At 37.7% G+C, this 12,328-nt stretch overlaps 1 protein-coding gene across 2 annotated transcripts in view; it reads right to left on the bottom strand.

Moving 5' to 3' along the window:
- Nucleotides 1-12,328, bottom strand: part of Lclat1 (lysocardiolipin acyltransferase 1) — a 119,970-nt gene that overhangs the window by 57,965 nt on the left and 49,677 nt on the right. For both annotated transcript variants that reach the window (XM_027424407.2, XM_035447593.1), the window contains exon 3: nt 10,499-10,697. In XM_027424407.2, the coding sequence (XP_027280208.1) occupies nt 10,499-10,697 (199 nt within the window). The remainder of the gene's footprint in view (nt 1-10,498; nt 10,698-12,328) is intronic.

The raw sequence follows: 12,328 nt of genomic DNA on the forward strand, positions 1-12,328 counted from the left end.
ACCCTTCACAATTGCCACAAACAACATAAAATACCTTGGAGTAACACTAACCAAAAAACGTGAAAGACCTGTACCGTAAGAATTTTGAGTCTCTAAAGAAAGAAATTAAAGAAGATACCCGAAAATGGAAAGATCTCCCATGCTGTTGGATAAGCAGGATCAACATAGTAAAAATGGCAATCTTGCCAAAAGCAATCTACAGATTCAATGCAATCCCCATCAAAATCCCAACATATTTCTTCACTGACCTTGAAAGAACAATTCTCAACTTTATATGGAGAAACAAAAGACCCAGGATAGCCAAAACAACCCTGTTAATAGAGGAACTTCTAGAAACATCACCATCGCTAACTTTAAGCTCTATTACAGAACTATAGTCCTGAAAACAGCTTGGCATTGGCACAAAAATAGACAGGTAGACCAATGGAATAGAGTTGAAAACCCTGAAATTAACCCACACACCTACGAACACCTGATTTTTGACAAACAATCCAAATATTTATGCTAGAACAAAAAGAACATCTTCAACAAACGGTGCTGGCATAACTGGATGCAAACATGTAGAAGACTACAGATAGACCCAAGCCTTTCGCCCTGCACAAAACTTAAGTCAAAATGGATCAAAGACCTCAACATAAACCCAGCCACACTGAACCTACTAGAGGATAAAGTGGGAAAAAAAACCCTTCAATTAATCAATGTTCAGGAAGAATGCTTCCTGAACATAACACCAGTAGCACAGACACTGAGATCGACAATTAATAAATGGGACCTCCTGAAACTGAGACGCTTCTGTAAGGCAAAGGACATAGTCAGCAAGACAAATCGATAGCCCACAGACTGAGAAAAGGTATTCACCAACCCCACATCTGACAGAGGGCTGATCTCAAAAATATACAAAAAACTCAAGAAGCTAGTCTCCAAAACACCAAACAATCCAATTAAAAAGTGGGGTACAGAACTAAATAGACAATTCTCAATAGAGGAATCTAAAATGGCTGAAAGACACATAAGAAAGTGTTCAACATCCTTAGCCATCAGGGAAATGCAAATCAAAACAACTCTGAGATACCATCTTACTCCTGTCAGAATGGATAAAATCAAAAATACTAATGACAGTTTATGCTGGAGAGGATGTGGAGGAAGGGGAACAGTTCTCCACTGCTGGTGGGAGTGCCAACTTGTACAGCCACTTTGGAAATCAGTATGGCGACTCCTCAAGAAAATGGGAATGAGTCTACCACAAGATCCAGCAATTCCACTCCTAGGCATGTACCCAAAAGAAGCACATTCATACAACAAAGACATCTGTTCAACCATGTTCATAGCAGCACTATTTGTAATAGCCAGAAACTGGAAGCAGCCTAGATACCCCTCAACCAAAGAATGGATAGAGAAATTGTGGTACATTTACACAATGGAGTACTACTCAGCAGAAAAAAAAACAATGGAATCTTAAATTTGCAGGAAAATGGATGGAACTGGAAGAAACCATTCTGAGTAAGGTAATCCAATCACAAAAAGACAAACATGATATGTGCTCACTCATATGTGGACCTGCTTTATGATACATAGTAGTGACCGTGCTTTATCAGAGCTGTTTTTAATGATGTTGCTCAGAATGGTTTCCTTCCAGATGATGATTGAGAAGCTAATTTAAAAAAAAAAAAAATGGTGCCAGGTACCACAAGAGTAACAGAACTGTGCTGCTTTTCTGGGATTTTGTTTTTTACTTTTTTTTATTTTTTTTTAATGGAGTGTGCTGGATGTCTCTACAATTTTGTTCAAATGAGTGCAGAACCTGGAACCTGCTGCTATTGATGCATAACATACTGCCATTATTGGTCTTTTTATATAAATATATATACATATATAATTTGAAAAAAAAGATGTAGAGTTTGCTAGAAGAAACTGCTCATTTGAATGTATTTTTTTTGTTTTGTTTTTCACTTCTCTGTGTAGCCCTGGCTGCCCTGAAACTCCCTCTATAGGGCCTCCAACTCAAGAGACTCACCTGCTTCTGTCTCCCAAGTGCTGGGATTAAAGGTGCACACCACCACCACCTGGCTCAATTGAATATATTTTTATTCATATTCTTTCTTAATAAGTATATTTTTTTCTTTCACACAGATGGCATACAGTTAAGGAATCATAAAAAACTGCATTACTCATCAATTACTCTCACAATTGCACTTTGGTGATAGCTTAGGCATCATCATCCCTGTCTGTATATCTGCTAATGTAATATGGTATCTTGCGTAGCACTATGTACAAGACACCAGAAACCAAAGTAGCTAGACAACTATTCCCTTCCATAGTTCCCTTCTATTCCCTGAATAGAGGATATGGCTGAAACCAAGAAATGCTACCCAAAAGCCTCTAATTAATTGAGAATGAATAGTAAGAGCAGATGCAGACTGTAGCTGAACACACTACCACAAAGATATTGAGAAACAGTATTGACTGAGTGGGAGCTTGTATTCAAGAGTATCTATACAAATAAATCCAGAAACCAATTAACAAGCAGTCACAGTTGCCAGAATGCCAACCTTAGTTAAGACACGAGGGTCATATAGACAAAGTCAGGGAGCAAGCGCCACCTTCCTGGAACTCATGTAAAAAATGGAGCAAAGTTCTCCTCCCGCCTTCTGAGAGGATCAATTTCCCCAAAGCCTCTGGCTTTTCAAAATATCTTGAGTGGAGACAGGCCATTAATTTATGACCTTTTCCTTCAAGAATTCTGTTGCAGTATGACTGAGTTATTAGGCTTCACAGATGCCTGTACTCAAACAAAAGGCAAAGCATAAAACACAAGCAAGCAAGTAAATGATCTCCTAAAGCAAACATTTTAAAACAAAATTCCAAACTTAAACCACAAAATTGAAAAGGAAAACAAACCAAAAAATGAAAAAAAAAAAAAAGCATGCATGGCTCATTCCATTGTATTCAACAAGAGTAGAGATTACCCCATAAACTACCCCATCTCCTGGCAGACTCTATGCACCCTTGTTTGACACTGAGGAAATAAACATTCACTGATGGCATTTGTAGGCAAGAAGAGGCTTCTCATTTGTGGTACAATTTAGGGTATTTATTCTGACACAAGCCAGTAGTTTTTCATCCTTTAGATTTTCCACTGATCATTTTCTAGATACTTTATTTAGCATCTATCTACATCTTTATCAAATTCTCAAGCTAAGTATATCACTTGCTCTGTAAGACCCAAATTATGCTAGCAACTACAATGTGGGAGGCAGAACCATGACAAGTCCCTCAACATAGCCATGTGCCAACTCTTGAACTGCTGCATATGCCACATTACAGATAATGGGCAGCAGAAGTTGCTACACAGAGAAGTTAAACACTGGAAAATTAGCCTAGATTAATTTAGTGAGCCAAAAGCATAATAAAATACCTTAAAAGGAGAAGAGATTGAGATGGGAGAGGAAGATTCAGTATCAAAATAAAAAAGAGTAGAGACTCAACTTGCCACTACTGTCTTTGAAGAACAGGCTACAAGCCAAGGAATGTGTGTATCTACTAAATACTGGGAAAGACAAGAAAACAGTGCCTACAGACAGCATGTCCAAAAGGAATAGAGTCAGGCAGGGTGGTGCACAGCTTTAATTGTAGCACTCAGGAGGCAAATGGATCTCTCTCGAGTTTGAGGCCAGCCTAGCTGACATAGTGAGATCCTGTCAGAGAAGGAGGGTGGGGGTGTCCCAGAACATAAGCAGGTAAAAGAAACAAAAAAGATAGACACATCAGCCTGTAAGAATTTCCAACATCCAAAACTAAAGTGTTTTCAATAGTAAAATGATGGCACTAGACAATACACCAAATAATAAAACACATCTGATGAGCATGGATTACTGATGAATTTAATATAGTTACTGGTGAATATACAGAATACAGTATAATGAATATAGAACCATGGCAGTAGAAAAATCTGGCTCACACCACAGCACATCACTCAAGTGATTAAGACACATATCACCAATGACAGAGCACTTGCCATCAGGAACCTCTCTGATAGGAGACTGGCACTTCACCTCTGTGGTGTGTACTCTCCAGATGCTTGACCACCATCTAATGTAGAAACAGGAACAACTCAAAATGAAGACGATCTACCCAGAGGCACCATGTAAAGCAAGTGCATAATGACATGAAGTGGAGCTTACAGAGTCCTTACCTAGCCACGTAATGCATAAAGTAGCCATGCAAGGCAGGGCCCTTTGAGCGGTCTTAAGTATCTGTCTGAATGCTGGTGTGCGTACCCTGCCAGTTGTCAATGGGTGGGCTCAGCATAATGCCAGGATATCAACATTTAGTCTAAGATTTCTCAATTTTTTTATTGTGAATTGGATTTATGTTTAGTATGATTTTCATTAGTATGTAAGAAAACTACTGACTTTTATATGTTGATATCATTTCCTGTCACTGTCAAGAGTGTTCATCAGCTCTGTTTTCTGATGGAATATTCAGGGGCTTATCCATACAAAATTCGTATCTTGCAAAAAGGGATATCTCAGCTTTCTTAGTTGGGAGAATGTTTTTTAGCTATTTTTTTTTTTTAGATTGAGATATTTTAAATTAGTTTTGGTCTTACATTTGTTGTAGTTATGTATAGAACAGAAGCAGAAAAAAAAGCTAACACTATAAAGTGAATCAAATATTATGATGCAAGAATTTGAATAAAAGTCTTTGAATGAGAAATATAAATAATGATAATTGACAGGAAAATAAGGTGAAATGTGGAAGTCCATTGAATTAAAGAAGAACATAGAAGATAAAGAAAATCATACCAGGAAGCAAAGTAACAAGGAATTTTCATAGTACTTTACAAGGAAGGCAAAGTGAACCAAAAATGAAGTGAACAAAAGAAAGGTGGTTCCTCAAAGGGACCCTAGGACAGAAAACCGAAATCAAGAGACAGACTAGTAAAACCAAACTTATTGACTGTTTAATGACTTATGTAGTGACAACCTAACCTTACATTTGAATGAACTACAGCTCTGAAAAAAACTAATACCTGGGTAAATGGGGACACCCTTTACTATCTTTCTATTTCCAATAAATCTAAAATTACTATATATAAGTAAGTTATTTCAGAACAGCTATTTGTTTATGTAAAATTCTACTTTATTAAAAATATATAAGCAATGACCATTTTCCATCTAATATCAAACCTAAATATTTTACTTAGAAGTCATATAAACTATATTAATCGGTTTCAATAGTTATCAAACAACGTATTTTACCGATTTTTTTTTAAAAATTTACTTAATTTTATTTTATGCGCACTCATGTTTTGTCTGTGTGAAGGTGTCAGATCCCTTAGAACTGGAGTTACAGACTGAGGTGAGCTGCCATGTGGGTGCTGGGAATTGAACCTGGGTCCCCTGGAAAGAGCACTCAGTGCTGTTAACCACTGAGCCATTTCTCCAGCCCTATGTTTTGTGGGGGTTTTATTTTATTTTTCGTTTTGTTTTGAGACAAGATTTCTCTGTGTAGCCTTGGCTGTCCTGGAACTTGCTATGTAGAACAGGCTGGCCTTGAGCTCAGATATCCATCTGCCTCTACCTCCCAATAATAGGTTTAAGGCATGTGCCACCACCACCAGGCTGAAATATATCAGAAGGAAAATATTTTCTATAGAATTTACTAAAAGAAATAAAGAAGATGGCAGTGCCAAACTTTAAAGAAAAATGACAAATGCTTATAATAAATTTAACAGCTAATCCATTCCAGCACTAATTGCAATCACAGTTTATACATACTTAGTCACAAGAGAAAGGATAATTAAACACATTGGCCAAATTATCTGTTGAAATTCAGGCTAACAAACAACTGTCAGGTACACTGAGTTCATTTTTGTGTCTTTTTACTATGATTGCAAAGTTGGTCATTGCATTGCTTATGCATCACCAGTACATATAAAGCAGATAAAAAGTTCACCCAAAAAATTCCTTTACTACTCTTTCCTAAAATGACTACTACAAAAGCATACCTTATAATTTTAGAATATAATTACAAATTCGGGAAAAGGAATTCTTTGATTTTCAAACCTAAGGATGCAAACTATGCTGTTGTTTTCACATGCCTCGCCTGCAGTGATGTATACCTGACTGAGGCATCAGCTGCAGCTCACAACTGGATATCCAAGTTATGGAATGGATTGTAGTAAGTTTTGTGTGGGCTTGACTGGATAAGCCATTTCTCTGGACCAAGGAAATTTGTCAACTTCCACACAGCTTTTATAAAATTCTTAACTCACGACAAGCAGTTAACCCACCAATGAGCATTTCACAGCGTGGACAGATAGTGGGATGCACATTATCCACAATGTTTATGGCTGTCAGCAACAGGAGAGCCAGCTACCAGTCTAGACCTAAACAAGCTAGGCTTAAATCTCCCACATAAAATAAGTCTGGCCCCAAGGCTGGCTCGGAGCCCAGGATGTCACTTCCTAGCTGTCATGCCCTCCTCTGTGTGTGTGTATGTGTGTATCTCACCACTCTTTCTTGTCTTGTAGTATTCCTTCCCTCTCCCCACCACAGGAAGCAAAGTCTTTCAATGCCCAATATACTGTTTTAATGGGCTTGGCTAGTCTACATTTAAGTTATAAATTCAAAGTTGTCAGCTGGGCATGGTGGACACTGTAACGCAAGTTCCAAAGGAACCCAGAATATGAGGTGTGAGAATGTGTGGAACCTTGTGCTCTTGGCTATCCTGGTGTGGAGTGGTGTCTTTGAGGGGTAGGAAATGGGAAGGAAAACCTCAGGGCAAGAAATGTTTCTGCATTTGCCGGGGATTCTTGGGACTATTTCCAGGGACTTCAAGTGGTGACTAGTTCAGAAATTTCACCATGTCTTCTGGGGAGCAGGTCTACGGTGGATGCTGGAAGCTAGCTATTCAGTCCCTCCAAGCTCTTCTATTATGTCTTCAGTTATCTTTTAAGTATTACCCTTGAAATGTTTAAAGTCACACTTTTTTTTTTTCCTGGAAGTACTCCAAGTATTAGCTGAGTGTGCTTTGTCCTAATTGCTTGGCACCACAAGTGGTTTATTTTATTTTTAAAAAGTATTTTCATACACATAATGCAATCCAAGTCTAAATTCAAAATTCACTTGACTTTCATATAAATCTTACACTCAGAGCCTGAAGTAATTTTAAACAACAGTTTGTTTTTTATAATTTTGTGCATTTTGATAGCCAAGAACCATATGAGGTCAGAGGTAGAATGTTTTAATTGTAGTATCATGTTAGTATTTAGGAATTTGGAGACTTTTTGAGCATTTCAATTGCAGATAGTCTGATGAGAGTGCTCTTGTAGGTCTTCATCTTATGGGGAGAATGTACAAAACACACAAAGGGCCTTAGTATCAAAACAAGGAAATAGATAACTCAATTTTTTTTAAGTAAGATAAGAAGTTGAACACAAAGTTCTTAAAAGCAGCAATACAAATGGCTAACAATGTTTGAAAATGTGTTCAATATCTTTACCATCAAATCAATGAATATTAAAACTTCTTTGAGAGTTCACCTCACTCCAGCTAGAAGGGTTGTTATCAAGAAGACAAGATGCTGGTGAGGATGGAGAGAAAGGGAGAGGATCAGTCATCATTTGTGGGGATCTAATCTGGGGTAGCACTGTGTGTGTGTGTGTGTGTGTGTGTGTGTAGGTTTCTAAAAAACCTAAAAACAGGGCTTCCAGAGACTTAGGCACTTATCTACAGGGCTCCATATCCCAGAGAGCCTTGGGCATCCATGTTTACTGCTGTTTTTTTCACAAGAGCAAGGAGATGGAACGAGCACAGATATCCATCAACTGATGAATGGGTGGAGAAACTGTGGTCATATACACAATAGAATTCTATTCAGCCATAAAGAAAAATAAAATTATGAAATAGCATAAAAATGGATGGAGCTGTATTAAATGAAGTAACTCAGGGTCAAAGACATAAGCACCACATGTTCTCATATGCAAACCTGGCTTTTATTTTATGTATATGTGCATTTATGAAGAAGTAAGCATGTGTGGAATCCATGAAACTAAAGATTCTTTAAAGAGAGGTAGTTGAGTAGCAGAACATATGTGATATGAAAGCAAGGATAGAAAGAGCAGGAGGTAGAAAGATTTATGTAGGTGGGAGGCGGGAAGAGGAGGTGGGAAGGAAGATTCAACCAATACTAATGATGTATGGAAAAGAAGAAATTTTGGTACTCAATAAGCTAATCAAAACCTTTTCTTTTAAGTGTTTGAAATGAAAATAGCCTGTGTGGGTAGATAAATCAGCTCCCAGAAGCCTCACATTATTAAACAAAAATCCCAGTGCAAGGAATTATCTCCCTATGAGATTTTCAGTCATTCAATGAGGTCCCTAAAGCTCCCAGACAATATAGTCAAATGTCACCCAATTGGTTCTTCTCCAGAACCAGATGGCAAGACCCTACTGCTAAAAATGTCACATACAATGATCACAGGACACAGAGAAATCAATCTGGAAATAGGCTAATGCAACCTCCTGGCTAGTTAGCCTTCATACTGCTGCAGAGTGCCACAGACTGCTAGGGGAGAATTGTCATCAATAGTCTTACACAGTTTCTGTGCCATTCGCATGTGCTCACACATCATCATCTACTGGCCAGGCATGATGTGCCAATTAGTGCAATAGCAGCAAATCTTTTATACAGATAGCAAACTGCTTCTCTGATTTGATCTGATGCCTAATTCAAAGAAGGAATTCCCGTCCGATACTGTAAACTAATCAAAAGCCCATGGCTAGGAGGTCATAGGCTCTAGTGAGAAAGCTACTGTTGTTGTTTTACTAAATGGATATGGTGTGCCTTCAAACTCTCTTCTAATAACTAGATTTATGCAGCTCTTGGCTCTACTCAGGGAGCTATAATAATTGCAGGAACTCATAATTTTAATGACTCTTGAATTTCCAGTCATAAATGATACATCTATGTTATCCCTCCAAGGCTCTGGAAATACCATGGAAGGAGCAGAAACAATATAGGAGCAACAAGAAGGAACTGAGCAGTGTGGACCACTGCCTTCTGGAACAGGATGACTATTGTCCTGACAGTAGCTATGATTACCTGCATAAGACTGAGTCCTGTGATGGAAAGGGGGAGCCTCATGGGACCTCAACCACTCATGAGGATTTATATGCACTAATAATTGTACTACTGGAACAGGCATTTTCCAGTAGTACAAGCACTGGAAAGTTATCTACACTCCTGTGAGCAAATTCTCACCTATGTTCCTATAAACAAGTTTTATATCTAGTCACATCAAAATAGAAAAAGACATGAAAGTACTAGGTGGCAAACTCAGAAAATAGAAAGGATGAGAATGGGAGTGAGAAAAGAATAAGAAAACGGGGTAAACATGATCAAAAAACAATGTGCATGTATAAAAATGTCATAATGATATGCTAATAAAGTATTTTCAAAAAGAGAAAGAGGTAGAATGTGTGAGGTTTTGCCTTCAAGAAATAAGTCCAGCTGGGCAGTGGTGGCAAATGCCTTTAATCCCAACACCAGGGAGTCAGAGGCAGACAGATCTCTGTGAGTTTGAGACCAGCCTGGTCTACAAGAGCTAGTTCCAGGACAGTTTTCAAAGCCACAGAGGAACCCTGTCTCCAGGGAAAAAAAAAAAGAAAAATAAAGAAAGAAAGAAGTCCATTGTTAAAAGCCTCAACCAGGATGGTGGAGCACTGTAACCCTAGGACCTATGATGCTAAGGTGAGAGGGCTTGAGTTTAAGGCCAGCCTGAGGCTATCTCAAAAAACAAACCAAGAAAATCAAACAAAAAGATCAGACTCAAGCAAACAACTAAGAAACATAGTTCATGGTTATAAGGAGTGTGAAGAACAAAGAGGAACACGAGATCAAGCCTGCCGTTGAGGGAGAACCTCCTTGGGACTTGTCTCCCCACCAACCCCATCCCTGCCTTGGTTTTTCCAGACAGGGTTTCTCTGTGTAGTTTTGGAGTCTGTCCTGGAACTCAACCTGTAGACCAGGCTGGCCTTGAACTCACAGAAATCCACCTGCCTCTGCCTCCTGAGCACTGGGATTAAAGGTGTGCACCACCACCGCCCAGCCCTGGGACTTGTCTTGAAGCAGGTACGCTGAGGAGACTGGCTAATTTTGGACTCGTGGCTGCCAGAGAATGCATTTTTTTGTCATTTTAATTTGTGAAGAAAGTTTCCAATTTATTAGAATCATATCCTTCAATGTGGTAGTCCTAAGAAATGATCTATTTCCTTGATAACAGTTTATTTTCTCTTCTAGAGTTAAGATATTTTTAAAACAGAGATTAAGATAAACATCACCATAACAAAACCATTAAGATAAAAAGAAACCGGAAATGTTTTTAGATTCATGAGAAAAGCTGAGCACAGCATACAGTTCAATGAATTACCTCATTTTGGGCACATTATATACAGAATGAGTTAAGCACATAAAATAGCATATGACAACATACCAAACCCAGGAACACTTTTGAGACTGGATTTCAGGCAAATTTTCTCCAATCTGAGGTAGCTATATCTCATTAGACAATTCCACAGGAACATCCAGTCTACCCTAGTCCGATGGTTCATGATGATGACACTCCTTTCTCCAGGTACAAATGCATCACCTGTTAAAACCACTTTTACACCAAACATGGTCTCCAACAATGCCTATCAAAAAAATAAAAAAGGCAGATATAAAGCAACTTAGGATTTTCAGGTTAAGAAGCCAAATATGAGATTATTCTTAACCATGTTTATGAACTTATTCAAAAGAAATGAAAAATTATGTAAGAGTTATGGATCTTTTTCCTTCCTGCTAACCTTGTTATGACTATGCTATATTGCTTTTATAATATGAAAAAAAAATGACACTTAAAACCTAAATAACCAAATGTCTTTGAAAAAGCAAACCTGAGTCCAAACTAAATAATGATTTAATTATTTTTTAAAAGTTATTGCAGTTTTCCATAGGTAAATTTAATCATGTTATATCCTATGATTTCTAACAAATAAAACATAGTTTCCCATATTCTTGCTTCTGTAATAAACGGGGAGGGGGTGATCAAGTATAAGACAATGAAGTACTATATATACTTCTTCCACTAATTTTAATTTCTGGAAGTTTCATAATAGAAAAATATGAACTACATTTTCAAATCTTCAATTAAATATTGTTAAGTTAAAAGAAATGCACAAAACAAGATTCTACTGGGTACTTTTAAGGATATACAGATTAGATTGTCACATAGTTTTTCTAGAAAGAATAATCAAAAATATAACTGAATGTAGGACTGAAGAAACTAAACTCCATTTTTCTGTAAGATGATCTTTTGTTATTCAAAAAGATACATACAGACTAAAATAACTACGTCTACTAAAATATTTCAGCCTACCACCTACAGCCAATGTCTGGCACATACAAATGCTCAAATGCTTGCTGAGTTTGTTAAACCAACATTTCTGAGGCCTGATGATATCATTAAGACTAAATATTCTGAAGGAAAGTGTGTATTCCAATCTAGAGTGCTTAAGAAGGGAGCTAGTGCCTCCCCCTTCCTTTTCCTTTTCATTCTTTATATTGTCCAGAATCTGCATTCAATCTCCCTCTACCACAGTCTCCCAAAAAACCAAGACTACAGAGTGCATTACTATTTTATTTCATAACTAATTGAGAATGGGCTGATAGGGATATAAAAGCTAAGAAAATCAAACATCTCAAACATCTTTAAATCATTCAACATTTACAGCAAAGGAGCTATGAGCATCTATGAGAGCATGAAGCACAAACATAACAGCGAAAGGGAAGCAAAACAAATCATGTATGTAAATATCCACATGTAAGGCTTTCTACAAGGGCAGGATATTGATATAGAGGTAGATAAACACAGTTAATAAACAACTATTTAAAAGGTTGTATTCATGGCTACTTCTTCTAAAACAGAAGACATTTAACTTGTATGGCTGGGCATCAGCTTCCACTAGAGCTGGCAAGGCTGTTTCTTGACCTGCTTGACAATCACAGTTACTCCAAGGACCATGGGGACAAGAGGGTTGCTGGGGTTTGCTGGCTTCTCATCTGAGAAAACATGAGCCACAGGTTCAGAGACAAAACCCCACATCAAAGGAATAAGTGAACGAACAGTGATGGAGCAAAATACAGGACATGCTCTTCTGACCCCTTTGTGCAAGCATGCCTCCTCACACACTAACACACACACATCAATACACACATACTATCCACTAATATGTGTGCCTGTGTTTACTAACTTTTCAATGTTTTTTCTATTTAAAAATTAAAA

The sequence above is a fragment of the Cricetulus griseus genome, chromosome 7 (assembly GCF_003668045.3).
Source record: "Cricetulus griseus strain 17A/GY chromosome 7, alternate assembly CriGri-PICRH-1.0, whole genome shotgun sequence".
NCBI lineage: Eukaryota > Metazoa > Chordata > Mammalia > Rodentia > Cricetidae > Cricetulus > Cricetulus griseus.